Here is a 21,512-nt window from a genome sequence, read left to right as displayed (position 1 = left end):
AAATATAGGTAGGAAGGGATACATTTTTTGTGATCACTTTTACATTTTTTGACTCTGGAAGCCTCTTAAGGCTGGCCAACTACAGAGTGCATGTTGGCGACAATGTACTTGTAGCCCGGGGGGGGGGGGGGGGGAGTTCTTTCTTATATAAGCCATAAATGTGTGTGCCGCCCAAAAGGGAAGGGTTTTGGCGCCGTTTTGGTCTGAAAAAGGGAATAAAATTTGCCCATTTGGGTCTGGACTCTGGTACAGTTCTCGAGTGAACTTGTAGGAGCGTATGAACGTATTCATCGTTTCAATAGGCCACTTCCGACTTCCAAAAACCCTCCTTTTCAAAGTGAGGCCAAGGGCACAACCTTTCTAGTGAAAATGAGTTTTATTTGCATGAGAATGGAGAGTCATTTTCATATCAAAGGCTGAGCACTTAACCTCGTTTTGATACAGAGGCCCGGGGGAACTCGGAAAAATGAAATTTTTTGGTCTGAAATAGGGTAAGGATTTGGAGAACAAGGCGGCACATCCCCACCAATCATTCCCAGGGGTACCCCCCGGCCAATCTAGCGAGCAAGCATCTGCACTTAAGTGTACTTTAGTATTACTTTGGCTTGCAAATAAAAGGAGAAAAATAGCTCTGCGCCACATAATAAAGCGTTCCCTGTGTAATAACTGATCCGGCGTACCAAAAATAAACCACAACTAAAATAAGGCGGGCATGTCGCTTTATTCACATATAATACTGAGGGTCTACACAGTAGTAGCAAGCTTACAGTAATCTTCAAATATAGAAGGACAATTTTTGCATTTGCATACATGTAACTAGCACTGAACAAGGCAGACGTTTCTGTCGAAAAAATGTATGCTAAGTTAAAAACCGTTATATTTTTGAAAATTCATGTAAATTAATAAATAATAATTTTAGTCATATATTAAGCACCTCTGCTATGTAACATTTTCAAGGATTGAAAAGTTTGGGCACTAAGGCCAGTTTCATGGTCTTCTCTCGTACCTTATTGTTGCTAAGGTTGCAATTTGCGGTCTCCTCGAGTCGGGAGTTTTTCGACGCGAGAAGATGGCTGACATTCATTGCCGTACATCTTCTCCTCTTCAAGATGGGCAAACTCGGGCAATTATCCTTTTCACATGATTTGTATGTCAGCGTTTGACCGTAGAGTAGCACTAATCAGAATCAATGAGTGCTATCGTAAAAGGAGCGTTTTACAACCACTTGCATTGCAATTTCTCTGTTTTCTTAACCCGTGAAGGGTACAGCGTTTTAAACACCATGATTTATAATAAAAGTGATCTTCATTTGTAATAGACCCTTCCACGGTTTTTCCAACTTTAAACATGGCGGACCAGTTGGGGAAAATCCGTCGACACCACTGGAAAGAACGCTTTAGAAAGAATAAACTTGCCAAGTTTGTGCAAGTTTGTCTCCCCCCCACCACCATACAAACGTCTGTAACATTTCGAGACTTAAAGGAGCTGTATCTTTGTTAGCGTTCAACTAATCGCTTTCAAACTTGGCACTTATACTAATTTAAAGGCGCTCTTTCAGCAAAGTCGACGGATTTCCCCTAACTTGTCCATATAAAAAGTTGAAAAAAACCGTGGAAAGGCCTATCGGCTCCTCCTTTGCTTTCCATCTGGAGGGCTATGATCTTTGACCCATCCCATACGAACTATCAATCAAAGATTCGAACCATCTTTTAAAGATACTAGTAACTACGTGCTGTTTCTTCTATAACTTTGATAAAAGTGCACTTTTTCTGACTTTTCTTGAAAGCACGAGAGGATTACTTGGAAGGTATCATTCATTTCCGCGCCTGATGGTTCACAGATCTCAAGGAGTTACTTTACCTGGCTTATCTTTACACTCGGTAAAACGTGATACCAGGTTGCCCAGACGATATAAATTTACAAGCCAAAAATGTTCAACTCACTGCGGCTCAACCTATTATGTGATATCTTTCAATTCCACGATTTTCCAGTTTCATGGTGTACTTAAACGTCTCAAATGTTCCGACTGCAGGGCAAAACACAAATCTGGCCCATCCCACTACAACTAGGATCTCTGCTAACTCAGCTTTTCGGCTGGCAGAGATTATGTGCTGTTGCAGTTCTTTACTGTATCATTACTCTAAATGAGTATTACTTAAAAAGCAAGGCCTCATCGAGTTCAAGTTGGTGAAACTTTAGGGACTCCTCAATATTTACTTCCGTTTCAGTGGGTAACCTCAATGATCTCATTCCTGCCAAGAGCACCCCCACCAATGTTAAGATGAACACAGAGGTCCGTCCGTTACCAAAGCAAAACATGGCCATGGTCCAACAACAACAGTCAAACATCAGACTCAATCGATCGTAAAGTTCTTCCAGGTGGAGCTACTCGAGCAACCTTGGAGGAAACCCAAGGATTATCAAGATCACCAGTGTTGTTATCACCACTTTGCACTCTATTTGGTTCTAGACTTGTCTGTACATCTCCTGTATTATCCAAAACTGCGGCACGTGTGTCACATGGTCTCCTTTGACCACCCACTGTCCTGTTATCATTACTGTCAGATGAATTACTACTGTCACTTAATGAAGGATTTGACGTTTGCCTTGTAGCAAGTCTACTAAGTTCTAAAGTTTCTCTCACTTGATTTAACACCGATGCAACATTCACTGTTCCTGGGTATGGTGGCAGCTCTTCATCATCCTCATCTCCATCTTGCTCATCTGAAGACAGATGATCTGCAGGTCGGGAATGCTGCGGTGTCAACTCTGCTCTTGCTAAGGGTGAAATACCCCGCTGTAATGACACTCTGGATGTACTTGGTGGTGTACTACTCCCTCGCCATGTGTTTAAAAGAGGCATGCCAATGGGTGTTCCAACCTTTGGAATCACAGCTGGTGATCGAGGTGGATTGAGTAAGCGGTGGGGCAGTGTGGGTGTTGAAACTGGTGATCCTCTTCGAGGTGTTGCAGCAGGAGTGTTGGCTAATGATCCTTGACAGGGAGTTGGAGGATAAAGCTCTGGAAACCGCATGACTGTAATGTTATACAAAAAAACAAAATTTAACAGAGGTTTAAACATTACAAAAAAGTTACACTCCAATGCAGCACTATTTTTCAGAAAAAAAGTGTTAAGACGAGATACACCTTTTCCATGTACGCGTGTACTAGTAGCCACGATACGGGTAGATTGCTTCCTACCCCGGAGAAACGTGTAGACTACCGGGTGGAAAGGTAACACCGTTACCTCATCTGCGAAATAATGGTTGCCTTTTATATAACTAAAAGGCAAATGTGGTAACCTACCCGTGATGGTAGCCAGAAACTGTGTATCTTAAGGTCTTTCAGTAGTGATCGCCCTTGAGCAATCAACAGACAGGGTAGAAAAGCTCGGCAAAGGAAAAAATAATGTCTACTTTCCTTGCCTACTGAGTGCACATGGCATATGACAAAAATTCTAGATTTCATTTTGTACAATATAGTCGAACCCCAGACACAGGGACGGACACCCGCTTAATATGGACACCTCGTTATTGCAGACAGTTTGCTTTGTCCCAGGGGAGAGAAAGCCCTTACATTTTCTCGAAATTCAACTCGCTTAGTACCGACACCTGTTAATGCAGACAACAGACAGTTATTTCTTGGCCAATCAACAAATTCTCATAGAAAGCCAACCTCATTAATGTGGTCACTTCATTATAACAAGGTAACATCAACGCTTGGCTGGTAAAAATGTTTTTTAGCTAGTAACATCTTACTTGTCACTAGCCACTAAAGTAGTAAGTGTTAAGTTGAAAAGTTAGTGTTAAGCCCCGCTGAAACCACGTAATGTTGGCTTTGTGAAGGTTGGAGAAGTTTAATTTGACGATTAAGCTTATGTCCTCTTTTATTTCCCGCTTAATATGAACACACCCCGTTAAAATGGACACTTTCTGTGGTCCCTTTGGGGTTTGACTGTAGTACCATGAGACAGTAGTGCTGAAGAGGTTTCAACTGAATAGTCACACACTCAAAATTTAGAAATAAATACAGTAGAACTGGGTTAATAGGGACACCAAACAGGACATGTCATAGTGTCCATAATGTGTCCGTATCGAGCAGGTTAATATTAGAGACTATATTTAACAATTATTCCTCGAGCCCGAATGGGCTCTGAGTCAATAGCTAGCCCACGAGGCTGAAGGCCGAATGGGCCATTGACTCAGAGGCCATTCGGGCTTGAGGAATAATTGTTTTACTAAAATCCAACTAGTTGGTCAAAACTAACTTTAACTAGCAAAACGCAATTCAGCCGCCATTGTTTTGGTTTTCAAAGCCGGCACTTTTCGCTACTTGTGGGCTATAACATATAACCTAGTAGTAGCTCAACCAGTCAGAATGTAGCATTGATAATAGACCACTAGTTGGATTTTACTACATATAATATTATATATACGGGTCTCCATAGAGTGGGGTTCCACTGTACTAAATAACTTGTACCATGTGAAAGTACTGCTGAGATGTGGTTTCATTTAAATGGTCACACTGCAGGATTTTGTCCACAGACTCAAAATTTAGAACCACCTTATGAAATGAAAGCTTACCATCATCATATGTTGGTGGTGCATTCTGCTGAAAGACATCATTATCAGAGAAGGGCATAGACTGACGGCGGGTTAAAGTGTCACTACGATTTCCCCGTAGTCTCCTTCTGGTGTGACTGAATATCATGATTGCTAAGATAGCAAATATTGCTGCACATGCCACGCCTATCACAATACCAGTATAGTGACGACTAAAATCTATCAGCCCTTTCTCATCTGATTCATCTGATGTAAACAAAGAAGGAAAAGAAAAAAAAAAATAGTATGAATGCAAGGTAGTCAAATTAGTGATGAAGGTACTTGATTGTTGAGACTGGTTATCTGTTTTACTGCAATTTAGACTGCCCACAGAACCACATTTTCCCACAAGATCATAATAATAATAATAATAATAATAATAATAATATTTAATATTTCTATAGTGCAAAATTTACACATACATTTGATCAAATGCGCTTTAAAATCATAAAAATTAGCTAAGAAATAAGTATCCTGATAAACATAGAATACAAAACGTCAATCATAAAAACTAGCTAATATTCTACATGTATATCCTTATAAATATAAATTACAAAACGTCATACTGAAATGATAAGCTAACATTGAAAGATGAATGACATAAATATGTCTTTAAACTAGATTTAAAATTGGCTTACGTGCCTGCATTTCTGATATTCAAAATTAAGGCAACTTATTCCAAAGTCTTACCCTGTGAGCAGAGGCTACATTTTCGCTGTGTGAGCTGTCATGCAAAAGGTAGCCTCTGCCGACAACCGTTCAATTTTCTATCGTGGATGTGCGAAGTTCGTCACACGTGCAAGTCAAATTAATTGTCAGCTCTGCCGTCAAGTGGCACGAGTTTCACGGGAATAAAACAGTTGCGACAACTCTGACTTGCTACGCAAGACTCACGCAATGCTCTAAACTGGTCAAGAACAGGAAAAAACCATTTTTTTAAATTTATTTGTCCAGATTTCTGAATGGATTTGAATGGTTGTCGGCAGAGGCTACTTTCGCACACCAGATCACAATGCGAAAATGTAGCCTCTGCTCGCAGGGTACCAAAGTCTAGGAGCAGTGGATGTAAAAGAATCTGATATATCCCTTTAAGTGTTCTTCAATCTGGTACTCAGTAGCTCAAGAAGTATGCCAGCATTCGATTGCAGACTGTATCTACACATCTTCCTAACACTTATCAAATTACTTAAATACTCAGGTGCAGCGCCATGAATTAAGTGCTAACAATACAGGGGGCCATCTTGGTTTCAAATGTACTGAGGGAGTCAGCCCTGGGGATTATAGTGGTTATTCTTTCACCTCCATCCATACATTTGAAATCAAGATGGCTGCTCCTAAGGGTGAGCACTCTTAGGAAAAATTAGGGGACAGATTTGAACAGTTAAGCTGGAACTTGCTTAGTTATTTCAGGGGAAGATGGGAGATTTTAATTACTTAAAACATTAGATCTTCCCTTAGCTTATCATATTGTAAAAACTGAAGAGAATTTTCAAAGAATTCCAAAGCAATGCCTAGCCCTTGAAGGCCATCATAGTGAAGTCCCTGAGGCACTTCTCTAATAGGCTGTTTATATCATTCTATTCAAGCTCTTTAATAATAACAGTAATAATAATAGTAATAATAATAATAATAATAATAATAATAATAATAATAATAATAATAATAATAATAATAATGGAAACTTTATTTCAGTTTTTCAATGTACAATTGTAAAACTCGCTACGTATAGGCAATTTACAAATGCTGCTTGAGATTGGATTATTCAGAAAAATAAAACTAAACAAAACAAAAACACAAAAAAAAAGAAAAGAAAGGAAAAGAAAAGAAATCAAAATTGCATTAATTCTGGGCTTTCCCAATTCCTATTTCTACAGCAAAAGATGTAATATGTTGCTCTAATGGCTATATTTATCATTTTCTTGTTTATATAAAGTTGCTGCTTTTTGTCAATGCCAATGTCATCCATCATGGCTAAGAATGTGGAGCATTCATCAGAGAAAATATTAGAAAATTATTGGATATATTAGCTATAGTGAAATGCCAGGACAGTTTAGATAGGACATAGCGGCTGTACAGAAGAAGTTTGTGTTTAAGATGCAGTGGCTTTATATCAATGTCATTCATCAAGTCCTGTACAAGAGAGGACAATTCAGACGTGTTGGTTGTTAGACATGTTGAAGTCAAAGAAGCGGCCTAAGTAACAAAATGATTCACCCATTTCCACACAGGGAATTAGAACTCCATTGATCAATTGTTTGGGTAAATATTGGACAGATTTAGTGCAAAGTTTCCGTATTCCAAAAGTAGAACATTTATCAACTCTTATTATCATGTTCGACCAATTACACCAGATTATAAAGCGGTTGATTAGATGTTGATTTTCTGGTTCCTGACCACTTATGACAGCAGCATTGTCAGCGAACTGGAACCAGTGGAGGGGATTTAAGAACTTGAGGGAAAAGCCAAATTGACGGTATTTTTCGGATTTAATATGCTGTAGAAACGTGTTAAAACACAAGTTGAAGAGAAGTGGGCTAAGGCAATCACCTTGGAGTACATCACAAGCAACAGATATAAACAGAGTGCGAATTTCACTTGTAAGAATAGACGTATTGAAGTCAGTGTAAAGACTTTTCACCAGTGATTTGATATGATCGGGAATGTGGTGGTAATCAATATAATAATAATAATAATAATAATAATAAAAATAATAATTTTTTGCACAAATTATTGTGTAATTGTGACTACAAATTTTAGTCGCTGCTGTGGCTGGTTATGGTTTGTTGCCCAGTCAAAGCTTTTACTTTTTACTCTTGGCATTCAGACGAAAATACAAATCCTTCACATTACCTTTGGAAATCTTGCTTGCAGTATATTCTGCAGTGAAGCCTGGAGCAGAGCGTTCCCTGTCTGTATTAAACTCCACCCTCATAACATTCCCAGATGATACAATTTCTTCTTCCCAGCCTGTCTGGCCACCACACAGAGATTTGAGAGGCTTTGACCAACTGTTAATGCCATCCCGCACAATAACATAGTCAGGGCACTCTGGCCATAGACTGTGTGACTTTTCCAAATTAAAAACCCTGTTGATAAAGTCTACGTCAGTTCTACTTTCTGGTCAATTGTTTAAAAATTTTTTATTGATACAGAACTTGGTGAGTCTAAATATTTTTTTGAGAGCAATTTTTGTGCTATGTAATTTGAAGAATGTAGATTATCATTCCAGTGGGGGTTTTAACTAGAATAGTATTTTAAAAAAGGAGAACACAAGCCAAAGGCCCAAATGGCTACAACTTATCCCAGTTTTCTTTCACTGTTCTTAGATTACTATTGTGAAAAACTGGGCACTGGCCAGTGCATGATATAAAAAGTTTTACCATTGGTGCATTTCTGAGCTCCTGTTGTTAAAAGAGCAAATGATGATCTCTGATTGAGTCTAAACGAGATCGCAAAGCAAGGGGGGGTTTTGAGCACAAAATCGCTGGTTTTAAAAAGGCAACATTTATAAGTAGTCAAAGTTTCTGTTGTTGCTGTTATTGCACAGGCTAACACTCATCATCTCCCCCCCCCCCTCAAAAAAAAAGAAATTGGAAAAAATTGCTGTTTTCTTTCATTAAAAACGTTTGTGAAATCAGCGCAAAACAGATCGCTTTCTAGCGAAATTTGCCCAGAAAAATCCCACCCACGAATTTTGACTTTTTTTTTCTGCGACCTATCAGAGGCCTTGTGTTATGAATGGTTTAACTTATAAAAGTTCTTGATCTGGTAGCCTTTTTCTCTCTCTCGCCACTTTTTCCTTTACAAACGTCAATAATGTTCAGTCTTGACCAACTGTATTTAAAAAAAGTGAACGTCTGAATTACATTAGAAGGGTAAAAGAGCAGACAAAATGTCCAACCATCTAAGGATTTGACCAGACAAAACCTATTTTTGACTGGACATTGTCTGTTGACCTGCCGTTATTTCAAGCCCTGAACACTGAAGAAAATATAGCACACCTGAACTTCAAAGTAATGATATATCCACTTGGAACTTTTATATCCCACTTACAGGCTGTATCATAAGGATACCCAGTGGGGTACCCTGGGGAGGAGAATGTTCCTGACAGGGTGCTCATAGATACACCACATGCTATCAAACAAAAATAAGAAATAACATTACAAATAATACAATGTATTTATTCTAAATTTGACAAGCATTAATGTAAACCAGTTAAAAAGCATCATTGTTATGTTCTATTCAAGGACAGAACTGAGCTAACACTTACATTGCACAGAAACTTTTGTACAGTCCACGGGAGCTGTTTAAAGGACAAAAAGCAACTGTTTTACTACACATTATAATTTACTTCACGTAAGCTTGCTTTAACATTGAGTGTAGTATCCCACTCAAAATATTACCCTAAAATATCAATAAATTCTAAGGGAAACACAAGAATTTATTGAACACCTCTCCCAGATACAAGGAATCCTTGATTTGATCTTTCTTTGTACTTCATGCTAAAACACATATCCAGATACGTGTATTCTCAAAGTTTTAAACTATTATGGTTCTGGTTATGTTACAGTTTCTAGGGTTTATATTTGCTAGTGTGAAAAGATGCCCCATGTTAAATTCCTAGTCAACTGAAATTTTAGATTCAGTGTAACCCAATTAATACAGACACTGAGGGGACCAACAGAAAGAGGAAGGGTGCTTGTATTATATGGGTCATGACTGATACATATACATCAAAAATAAAAAATTCTGAGATAGAGAATTAGAGGCAGTCATGTCAGTTTCACACATTAAGTGATCATCAGATATCAAAAATAAAAAGTTAATCATATTTCTTTCATTAAACGCTGTGGTGTTTATTGAATTTTTAGCATTATTTAAGGGTGGCATTTATTTCAACACACTGACAACAATTAGGGTAAATGATTTGTGAATAATATATGTGTAGAACAGAAAGGTGTTTAAAGTTCCAAATCCTCAATCTCTTGCTTTCTTTTCTCTTATTTGGAAGATTACTAAGTTTTGTTAAGTTTCTTTTTCTTATAATCCTTCCATGAAGTAAACATGGTAATGGGGTTCAGCTATAGAGCTATAGAGCTAAACTCCATTCCTTATATTCTGTGTCGGAAAGTAAAAATAAACTAAATTAGGTTACACTGTCCTGCTATGTGATTGACCACTTTCACATATAAACAGTTGGTTTTATTACTCTGAAATAATAAAATAAGATAATCATACATACGTTGACTACCATTGAAACATCTGTTTTTTACAGCTGTTACTTCCATGGTTGTAAGTTCTTTATCATAAATCTGTAGGCATGATATTCTTCCTTGAAAGCTTTTGCCTTCTTCTTCTCTGCCACCAATCCGAATTTTTCCATCTGTACATAATTTCAGTTTCTTTAGGTTTTTTCTCTGAACATCATTACCATCTATCCACAATGTTGCAGTGCCACTATTGTGGTTGTACGACACACCAGCATAACGCCACTTGTTGACAAGAGTGACTGTATTATTACTAAGAGAAACTGACTCTCCATTTGGTTCAACAAATTGTGCGCTAAAAGAATAAGTTCTTGATGTGTAAAGTTCTAAAGAATAAGTCATAGATGATAAGCACCTTCCTACTTCCCTGTCACTATTGCCATATTTAAATACAGACCCAGCCTGTCCAGTTTGTAAAATCCACACCAATATTGTGATAGAAGTGTCTCCATCAAAGTGCTGCAATTGTGGAATATCAATGTAACTTGTGCTGCTCCCTGCAAACTCGTAAGCAGTATCTGGTTCACTGAGTGGACCTGTTACAAGGTGAGCATCCTCGGCAGTACCACCCAGGTTACCATAGCAACTGGCATCATCAGTTTTATGAATATTATTAAGAGGGTACAATCCTACAGGATAGGGTAATACATCTAAAGAAAAAACAGATGAATATATATTAAAAATTGCAAATTACTACCACCACTAGTTTATGAAATAATGCTTCTTGCAGTACGTTTAGAAATTTGGATGGTTGATATTTTTGATAATCACAAAGAGCAAAGTCGATGGAAAACTTTGACTGGCATTTGAAGAACAGTATCCAAGCTTGTTGCCTGCCTATTCGAATTTGCAAGTTTTTCATTTAAGTCTGGATTCAGGTTTATGATAGACATGTAGTTGACTTTGTGCACGATGAAATAAGGTTTAGTTCGCAAGTGCTCTGAGGCGGTGTGTGAAAACATGTTGTGTTATTGTGGCTGTCTTGATGATCTGTGAACCTATGAATCTATGGAATCTTGTGCAATTTTGAGAACTCGAACCCTTTGGAGTGTTGTAGCCTTAGGAATTGAGCCTGACAATCCTGGAATAAATACAGCTTAGTTTAAATTTGTCTACAGATTAAAAAAATATCCAGTTTCAGTCATCTAAAAGAATTTGCCAAGCACATCAATTTAAAAAAATCCAATCCAGAGAGATCCAGACAGGGGTTTCAAAGAAAGGCATTTTTGGTGAGCTGATTCACTGTTTCCATGTAGATATATGGAAGGATGATTCAAATAAAAAGATGTGCATTAGTGCAAATATCTGCATTTGTGTGGATGGGGCTTAATGTTCTGCACAATAAAATTTACACACAATAGACGAATTTATCTACCAAATCATAACTATTAATATGGGAGGTCCAAAGCTAAGAAAATTTGGTTATCTACCCATCCGAGAAAATTTGGTTGTGGCGTCAGCATACAAGCTCCTGTCCCTACAGACTTTGGGGGAGGGGGATGAAGTCAGGAATCACCCGTCAGAGGAGGAGTATGATATAGCTGAGGCAAAACATATATGCTTGTAATTTACATATATACCAACAGTATGCTCGAATATCACTTAAATATTAATTGTTGTTTCCAAAAGCTAAACACTGAGTTATTACTACAAGCCTGTTATTAATATTAGCCTGTTTAGTTCAAAATTAAACGTGACCAAACTTCAATAAATCAAGCCTGTCTAAGCATGTTTAAGGGTTCCAAAACAATAATTATTGTGAAGCAAGTTTATAAATTTATCATGAGCACAGAACATGACAACAACGCACATGATAATCATTAAGCAAAGCATGATCTTGCTTTGGTCATAAATATCTCTCTCTATCTGTCAGTTTGGGCAAATGCAGTTGCCTAGCAACAATGCAGTGTATAAACAAAACTGCCATAAACCTGGCCCAGTTGCTTTAACGGCCGTTTAAGGGGTCAAGAAATGCTTTTAGCAATAAATTTTGAAGGCAGAAGTATCTTTTACAGAAAATGGATGTGATTTGGACCATTAGCTTGAAAATAACAGGGGAAAGCCACCTAAGAAAACATACATTTTGCATCCTACTTTGCAGATGAGCTGTACATGTGTCAGCTTTGTTAGGCATGTGTTCTTTCATTGCCATGAAATGCATTTACATTAATTTTTTACTGTCGATAGCCTGCTCATTTTCCTGAAATATACCTTTGAATTTGTATTTAATACGGCTTGATGATCAGCTCTATATAGATACATACATACATAAACTTTACTTTTCCTCGAATAAACAAAATTAAAAAAAGAGGAAGGTACAAAAGTCGGACCGGATCAACTCGGACCGCCAGTTCGGGTCGGATCAACTTGGATCGACTCGGATCGTATGTGTGCTGCTCACTAGTGTATCACTAAAATCAAGTTTCAGAAGTCCTGCAGAAAAAAACAAACAGGAATGAGAACACTCTTCAGTCTGACTCTTCGGTAACTATCTAAATGCGATCAACAGATCAGGCCTTTGATGCTTTTCTCATAAATAATTCAGTACACTTAAAAATAAGCAAATATATACATTCTAGGTGACTTCTTTGGAATGAAGCAAATGGTCGAGATTTTACCTTCCTCTAGGTCATCCATATCTGTATCCTTGAAACAGAATGCGCGTTGTGTAACGCAACCACGAGTTCATAACATGATCCGAGAGGAACTGGCGCTAGTAAAACAAAATGGCGGCTGAAAGCCACGGAGAAAAAAAAACTTTTTTACCCTCCAAATGGGTTAAATTTTCAGTTTTGTTAATTAAATTAATTTTTTTTTGTTGATCTGCGTCCACTTTTATTTTATTTTTAATTTTTTTATTTGATCCCAGTCGATCCGAGTTGATCCGACCCGGACAGGCGGTCCGAGTTGATCTGGTCCGACATTTGTACCTGCCTAAAAAAAACCTTGTGGAAAGTTGATTGAAAATAACACTACCTGTATATACAATATACTCTAACTTCTTTACTGTCTAGGCTAGCTAGTTGGTTTTCAAACTTTGCAAAATCACTGGTACACATAGAATGCGGTAGTAAGTTCCATAGTTTAGCAGCATGATAAAGAATGAAGGCCATAAATAGTAGCTTTAGGTACAGGCAGTGTTTTAATTATACTTACCATGTAAATTACGTATGTTTTCCACAGATAACGCACGACAAACATATTGGAAATAGAAAACAAACGTGTTGAAAAAAACAAGGTACACTGAGCGATACAAACTATTAAATAATTTAAATTTTCTCTTTGGAAAATTATCCTTGTAGCACACAGCATTAAACATTTATGCTTTGCACCATAGGTATCCGGCATTGCTCTTTTATTTGTACAGACTATTCATTGCCAGTAAGCTCATGCCCTCCCAAAGGACTATTTTTTCTCTCTTGCAATGATGTAATAACTCTCGATTTTCATTTATTAAAACATGACTCAATAATCGTCAAGAGTGAAAAACTTTTAGCAAGAAAATCCTGTTTCATTTAGAATAAATCGCCTCCTCAGTTCTTATCTATCTCCAAGCAAGCGAGACTTCAACGCTTTTAGAACATTCTTGTTCTTGTCTAGTCCGTATGCTTTGAGTTTCGCATATGGATTAGATGCTTTAAACAGCATTTGCTGGGGGAAGTTCCAGACTTGCGCAATCATCCTTAGTAGTGTAGTGGTAAGGAGAGGTTGCATCAAGGCCGAAGGTGTGGGGTTCGAATCTACCTTAGCGAGAACCCGTCCTATTTTTTTCTTTTTTTTGTTGTTGTTGTTGTTTTGTTTTATTTGCTTATTTGTTTCATTTGTTTTTAAAAATATATATATATTTTCTTTTACCCATTGGCTTCTCTCCCCTTACTTTCTACATCTGGTCCTTTACCTGTGCTTCTCGAGGCTCTGTGATGCACGTACTGGTCAGTATTTCTAGTTAAAATTCACTCTCTCAATTCTCAATATGACAGAACACTATCTTGAACTATCTTTTGACATTAAAAAAATATATATTTCTAATATCAGGGCAATAAAGTTTTAATAACTAAAAGAGATTTGTTATGCAAATATAAACAACTGTAAGCAGTAACCTTTAAGCTTATATTTTACGGACTGGACCGTAAAATGCCGCGTGACTACTTCACCTTGCGGGGCATATCGTTGTGATCACCATCGTTTTGGATCCTGCTTATCTACAACGCATTGTATTTCTTTTTTACAAAGGACTGCTTTCATATTCCACGAAAATGTGAATTTCATGTTGTTATAAAAATGGGCTTCAATATGGCGACCCTCATCGCAGCATATTTAGCTGCCTTATGATCGCAGCGAGGAGGATGACCAGAGATCCTTGTAGTAGACATACAGTACTTTAACTACAATAAAACGCTTTTTGTCTACAAAACCACAAACAGCAAAACATAAACAACATTGTATAAAGCTTATGCTACGCATAAAAGTAAGATTACGTAAAAATAAGCTTTTAAACTTACTATTGTAATTTTATGACCACATTTGCGTACAAAGAACCTTGATCAAGATTTAGCTGCTTATGAATTAAGTTACGGTAGCTACAATAGTCACAAATAATTATTGAGATAACAATAAACAACGCCACAGGCTGGGAGTTGTTGAAACGACGGGAAACCATTGTCGTTGACACAAGAAACTTACTTACCTTGACAAAATCCGATCAATGGAAAGGCGACGAAAACTAGAGTAAACACGGTACGATACGAACAACGCAGCCACATTTGCTCGAAATTACTGAGCCACCGCAGACCAAGATCTTTCAGGCCCAAGCAATACGGTACTTCTGCGCTGAAACCAGTTCGTGTTTCAATGCAGATGACGAAAAAGTCCCAGGGCGTATCGTTCAGACGGTCTCAAATTTCCGATAAAGCATGAATAGCCACTCGTTCTTCAGGTTGGCCACGTTTTTAACATATCTCAAGGGGTAAATCCAATATTTTACCGCACTAAAGATACTTTAAGACCAAATAAAATTCTCTTGTCCACATGAACGAGCGAAACTTGTAAACAGCCTCTCTCAATCGTTCAAAATACACCAAGGTTTGTAAACACAAAGGTCACATGTGTGACATTTATTTTCCCGCGTTCGCGAAGACAATGGGATTTATGCCCATCATATCCGGTAGCCACACTACGGATGGAAACGTCAATCACTTTACATTGGGAACCTTTCGCAATCGAATCACGTTTTTATTGGGTAGGAGGGTTTCGTGCTGAAATACATCTACATTATTTTAATTGCAGTTTAGGTGAATATTTCATACTTGTACCCTCTGGTGTACGCCTGTAGAGTATCAAAACTTTCGCGGGAAATGGGATTGATGCGTCTGTGAGCATTTTTAAGTTTGCTTGTTATGGAAGAAAAGCCGTATTAAATGTATAGGAGCCTAGTTTGTCTCGGTCATGCTAGTAAATCTTCCTTACGATGATTTGTTCGTGCCTCGCATGGGATCTGTGACTTTCGCAGGCCGCTTTTGCGGAACCCGGTGGGGGGGGGGGGGGTGGGGGGTACTCCTCCTTAACGGGAGGCTTCGCCCAAAAGGGGAATTGCACGCTCGGGGGAGACTGATACTAGTAGTGAAGTTTATAATGGCTTTCCCCTTTGTTGAGGGTTACACAGGGTATACTAAAGTTGAGTCGATAAAGAAGCAGGAATATGGATTTATTGACCTTGATCGAGCAATTCATATCCCAATGGTGGACAATCGCTGTTGCTACGCTCATAATATTCTCTGTTTATTCTTGGGGTATAGAGTACCGAAGTGTGACGTCATAGAAAATGAAATTTGTGAAATTATGGGATTTGTTAAGATATTCTGAAAGAACAACGTCCAAGACGCCTACTCGCCAAAAATTAGCAATTTGGGGCAAATTGTCTCTGAGATATTAGCCCAGTTATGCTCCGATGACTCCATACAAATCCTTCTAAATCTTACCTGGTTCCTAATCTTATGAACCAAGCCGAATTTAGAAGGATTTGTATGGAATCGTCACAGCATAACTGGGCTAATATCTCAGAGACAATTTGCCCCGAATTGCTAATTTTTGGCGAGTAGGCGTCTTGGACGTTGTTCTTTCAGAATATCTTAACAAATCCCATAATTTCGCAAATTTCATTTTTATGACGTCATCACTTCGGTACTCTATTGCACCTTTTCGCGTTCTGAAAAACACTTTCGACGACAAAGTTCCAGGACCCACAGCTCTTCCATTCATCGGTAACATGCTCGATGCAGTAAGACATAAAGGTCAGATGCATTTGCAAATTGACGAGTACTACAAAAGATATGGAGACGTGTTTGGCATGTACTTGTTGGGCAGCTTACCTACTCTGGTGATATCTGATTTAGACATGGTCAAAGAAGTCTTTGTTAAGAAATTTCAAGCTTTTCGAGACCGGCCTGTAAGTTTTGCAAATTGAGTCGAACTACTATAATAGAGTAACTAAGAGGGGCGCCGCTTGCAGGATCGGGGAAGGGTGGGGCTTGCTATGAAAAATGCTGGTATGGGAGGAGAGTGGGGGACCGGAAGAATCTGGAGCTGAAGGGGTACGAACGGCAGGAGAGAAGCCGGGGGGGGGGGACTTATGCAACAATGCTTAATATTTTGCAATCATGAAAAGGACTAGATTAAAGAGAGGACGCCAGAATAAAGAGGCAAGAACTTGGAATAAAAGATAAAGGAGGAGAGTGGTTTCAACCTTCCTCTGTCCCACCCATGTTAGATTATTAATTTATTCATTCCAATATTGCACCCAGTTTATAGTCTTCTTTTGTTAATTGAAAATCATGACATTGCAGGGCTTGAACAGTATAACTTTCAACTTCAAGTGCAGCAGGCAACGGTATCATATGAAATGTGGGGGAAGGGAAAGGATGTGGCACCAGGTGGTTTTATGCACTCAAATGGCTCTAACTTTTATAAAAATGTGATGAATGACAGATTTCGTTAAGCAAAGAATTAAAATAAAAGTACTGCCAAAAAAACTGAATTACAGTTGAGTGTTTTCAAGAAACAGTCTGACATAATTCACTGAGTTGCTCTTTTCTTTCTGATACTTGCAGGTTGTGAATAGCCTCGTAAGCATTGAGCATTTTTTGTTGTCTTTAATCATGTGTATGTTGTTTTTGCAGCTTATGGTGAAGGTTCCAGAACCCTATGACAAAATGCTAAGTCTTGCTGAAGGTGAAGACTGGAGGCGGATCCGTAACACCCTGAGTCCCACATTTAGTGCGCACAAAATGAAACAGATGGTTCCACTCATGGAACTCTGCTTGTGACACTTTGATGATAAAAATGGAAGAATTTTCGAGGACAGAAGAAAGCTTTGATGTCATGAAGTAACATGATTGTTGTTCCTTCATACTCTCCTTTATTTTCATTTTATCAGTAAAGACACTTTCTATCCTGTTTTGTTTTATACTTTCTCTGGTACTTTCAAGGTCTTACTATGGATGTGATTTTACAGTGTGCATTTGGAATGAAAGCAGATGCACAGAACAACCCAGATGACCCAGCCATAACTGCTGCAAAAAGATCAATTTAAAAAAATAGGTAGAGTTTTCCCAAGCCTGCTAACTCGTGACATGAAAGACTTGATGGACATTGCACGACAAATTGTTTCCATGAAGAATCAAACAGGAAGTTCCACACCTAGGAAGGTATCCATAACTCTTCATCAGTAGGAAGTCTAAAATGTATGCAATTCCACAATAATTTTGGTTATTCGGCTCCGCTATAATAGGGGGCAAAGAAGGTGCTTATTTCATTATTTCTGTTTACTTTGCTAGTTTCCACTGTTAATTTATCATTTCAAGTGAACAAACCCTTAAACATTAAATACCAAAACTGAAGTGTGTCATCAATGATGTACTCATTTATGGTAATCCTAACAATAAACTTCAATATGCATCATTATCCTTGAGCACCATGGTAAAAGGCCCGGGGGGCGGGGGGACTCTGCATATGAAAGGGATGAGGATGCTTGTCGGAAATTTTGGAGTAAACCCCTAAAGGAGACCGATCTGGGTATGGCCCAAGCTTTTTTTGACCTCTAAAAGAGACCATGTTAAAACACAGACGATACATATATTTTTATATTTTTTCGCAAGCAACCCTAAATGAGACCTTCACGGCTAAATATGATGGCGTTTTGCTCGGAGTCTCCCCCCCCCCTGGGGTTAAAGGGTTGTATAGAGTATCACATATTCTAAGTATTGTAATTTGTTCTTTCTTTGTCGAAAATGGGAGAATTTATTAGACAAGGGCAGGAGCCCATAACCCAATGTGTGCAACTTCTGTGTACTAGTGTTGTGGCGTTTATTTTTAGAACGATTTTTGCACAAAGTTAGAAATTATATCTTTAAGCCCCTCAGTGAGCAAAATCTACAGACCTGAAAGGTTTCATTTATTTTTTCTTTTCTATATCTAAAACTTCAAATGCTATTTAAGATAGATTGGCACTTTCATTTTGACTATTATTGCTCTGAAATGTATCTATAAAGAATAAACTGGGCTGTGAAAACAATGTGACAGTCCTAGTATGGGAGTTGCTGTATCCAGGTTATTGGCTCCTGACAGGTGTTGCTTATTTTTATAGATTTTAGACATGAGGTGCACTGTTTTTGTATAGAGATGGTATGTCTAAGTCTGTTAGAGTTTTGGAGCTGGAATCATCCCAGTCATGCAAATCATGCATTTCATTATGCCTTGAAAGTCCTGGAGTCATTAGGCAAAGTATCGGAATTCCATTTTATTGTGAATAAAAAAAATATATCATGAAGTTGAAGACAATTAAGGTGTAAATAGTTGTTGCCTTTATTGTTGTAGGACTTATTGGATGTCATGTTACTGGCAGCTGCACAGGACCCAACCATGCTGGATTCCAAAACAATGACTGTTGATGAGGTTTTGGCACAGAGTGTGATTTTTCTGATTGCTGGCTATGAAACAAGCAGTACTACACTGGGATTTGTCTGTTATAACCTGGCCACCAATGCTGACATACAGGAAAAACTACAGAAGGAGATTGACAGCGTTTGGGATGATGAAAGCAAGATGCCTTCTTATGAGACAGTAAATGAGCTACCATATTTGGACATGGTTATATCTGAGACACTCAGGCTTTATCCTGCTGGTGAGGGGGTAGTATTTGTTTACTGTCGGGGGGGGGGGGGGGAGGGGACCATTTCAATATTTTGGCGTAAGGATCGTAGGACACCTATTGCAAGATTAAGGAGACTCTGCTGATTAGCCTGGATTTACAACCTTTGCTAAGTAAAAATGTCAGCAGGGAAAAACTTTACCTTTTTTAATTTGCATACTTTCTCTTTTATGCAAATTTTCTACTATATGTTTTTTTTTGTTTGTCTCTACCTTTAAATTTCTGTTGTTGTTTAACGGTTTGTTACTTCTGAAGATGTGTGTTGGCTGAAATGCGTTTATTATTTCATTATGTGTATCAGAGTAGTTTGCTTTTTGTTTCTTCTTAAGCTAAGATGGCCAAAAACAAAAGTATCTACGTTCTTGAACTCAGTTCAGGTAAAACTTAACTTTTAAAATTGAAGCTCTTCCTCTCATTTTTTTTTTCTTTAAAGCTCCATTTAGCATTCGTACTTGCAAGGAAGACTGCATTTTGAAAAATCTGAAAGTACCACAGGGTATATCTGTGACTGTCCCAACCTACAGAATACACAGGGGCCCCAAGCTCTGGCCTAACCCTGAAAGGTTCGACCCGGAAAGGTTTTCCCCTGAAGCCAAACAGTCATGTGACACATACGCCTATATGCCATTTGGCCATGGCCCCCGCAACTGTATTGGAATGAGGTTTGCTCAGATGGAGATGAAATTGGTGCTGGTTTGCATCTTAAAGAAATACAGCTTCCTTGTTTCCAAGGATACCAAGATCCCGCCTGAAGTCACCCTGAGAATTGCCTTAACTGCAAAGGAAATCAAACTGCTGATTAAATTGCGTCAGTAACAAAACATAATTAAACATTATGGATTGAAGATGCGATACCAAGAGGAGGATTTTTTAATAGGCCATTTCTGAGTAATCCAAAAACGAGGCTAAGTGCAAAACCTTCCTTTTGAAAGTGAGTTTTATCAGGAGCCTATGGGTCATAGGCTCCTGGTTTACTTGTATGAGAATAAAGAGTCATTTTCACATTAATGGCTTCGCAATCAGCCTCTGGTTACTTTTAAACAAAAGCTTGGAGAAACTACGAAGGAAAGAAAATGCTAAAACAGAATATATGACACAACATGTGCAATAAATATATGATTGCTGCCGGGCATCAGCCGGAAGCACCCATATTCTTGAGCGATTTGAGATTTTTTGGTTCCATGGTTCCATGGTTCCATGGTTCCATGGTTTCATGATTCAATCAGCAAGTGCTTAGCTGCCGCGCCTTTTTTTCTCTTTAGAGCAACCCGCCATTTTGTTTTGTTCTCATGTGAGTTTAAGATCTGTGCAGAAGTTGTAGTACATCGGATGTTTGCTGTCTTTTTAAACAGCCTAAACGGTAAGAACAGTTCAAAAACTATTGTACGGGACATTTTTTCGTTTTTTTTTTAATGCTAAGTTTCAAGATAAGTTATAACGAGTATTTTTTGTCACACACTAGATTGTTATCTCGGAAATCAGGACTAAAAGTTGTGATCGGCGTGTACTGTACGTCTGCCTGACCTGTGAATAAACAAGTTTTGGCCTTTAGTCTTTACGTTATTTGTTCGCAACTCTTCTCGTCATGTACACGATGATTGTTCGATGAAGAAACAGTCTATCAGCACTGCTGTTGTTAAAATGAATTACAAAATCATGTTGAAACTCTGGCGAGTCAGTATCTGAATGTAAGCATATTTGTCATTGTGATCGGTTCATTTTTTGTATTTTACTCTTAGTGCATCATAATTCTATGTTATTGACTTTAAGAAAAAAATTCATATGTTTAACTGTTCTACATACTGTCTTTGTCCTATTCGCATCGCAACTCACGGCAGTACTTCCCTTCTCAATGAGAACTTCTAGTTTAAAATTAAATAGAAAAGAAACTATTTACGTGACACCTACAGAGCTTGTTTAATATGATGAAAAAAATAAATGAGATATTGTAGAGGTGGTTATAAAAAAGTAATAAAGAGACAAGGAGTAGAAACTTCGTCCCATTTTTTATTATGCTGACAGAGTTTGTTGTTCTCTTGGGAAAGGGAAGGGGGAGGGGCTCTCCCCTATTTGGCTTAGGTGGGTATGTGCTGCTGAACAGGGTATGGTTTTCAGGGTCCTCAGCCATATACAGTTTCACTATAAAAGTTATGGGAGCCAAACAAAATGCGCGGAACTTGCTATTCACTGTCCTAGTCTGAGATAGCGAACTAATCAGATTGCTTGAATCACCAAGATTACTGAGTGTGAATATACTAAATATGAAAAAAACTGTCTGAATGCAGTCAGGTCCATGCAACGCGTAAATATAACTGACTGGTCTATAATAAATCAGCCCTTTGCCGCAGTGCCAGCCCTGCATTGAGTTTTGTTGTACTAAATATGTATATATGCTTTTCAAAATGTTTGATCCAGTTGTCAATTGAAGTTTTTAAGACT

At 38.2% G+C, this 21,512-nt stretch overlaps 1 protein-coding gene and 1 pseudogene across 1 annotated transcript; one reads left to right on the top strand and one right to left on the bottom strand.

The window, feature by feature from the left end:
- Positions 1-702: 702 nt before the first annotated feature.
- On the bottom strand, positions 703-14,955 carry LOC140935094 (uncharacterized). The gene is made up of 7 exons (XM_073384629.1): positions 14,556-14,955; positions 9,853-10,518; positions 8,866-8,904; positions 8,603-8,735; positions 7,452-7,687; positions 4,584-4,808; positions 703-3,036 (listed from the first exon to the last, which is right to left on the bottom strand). The coding sequence occupies exons 1-7, from the start codon at positions 14,629-14,631 to the stop codon at positions 2,342-2,344; spliced, it is 2,070 nt and encodes a 689-aa protein (XP_073240730.1). The 5' UTR covers positions 14,632-14,955; the 3' UTR covers positions 703-2,341.
- A 579-nt stretch (positions 14,956-15,534) lies between these two features.
- Positions 15,535-20,179, top strand: LOC140935093 (cytochrome P450 3A4-like; annotated as a pseudogene).
- The last annotated feature ends 1,333 nt before the right edge of the window (positions 20,180-21,512 follow it).

This window comes from Porites lutea, chromosome 4 (assembly GCF_958299795.1).
Source record: "Porites lutea chromosome 4, jaPorLute2.1, whole genome shotgun sequence".
In the NCBI taxonomy this organism is placed as follows: Eukaryota; Metazoa; Cnidaria; class Anthozoa; order Scleractinia; family Poritidae; genus Porites; species Porites lutea.
Note: the sequence above shows the minus strand (reverse complement) of the source record. Positions and strands in the feature narration are given on the sequence as shown.

Bases quoted from the DNA above. Each gene is read 5' to 3' on its own strand.
- LOC140935094 (XM_073384629.1), bottom strand. From the start codon at position 14,631: ATGTGGCTGCGTTGTTCGTATCGTACCGTGTTTACTCTAGTTTTCGTC. The intron at 10,519-14,555 runs GTAAGTAAGTTT...TTTTTTCTTTAG, and splicing joins ATTGATCGGATTTTGTCAAG to ATGTATTACCCTATCCTGTA. The intron at 8,905-9,852 runs GTAGTCAACGTA...TCCTTTAAACAG, and splicing joins AAAAAACAGATGTTTCAATG to CTCCCGTGGACTGTACAAAA.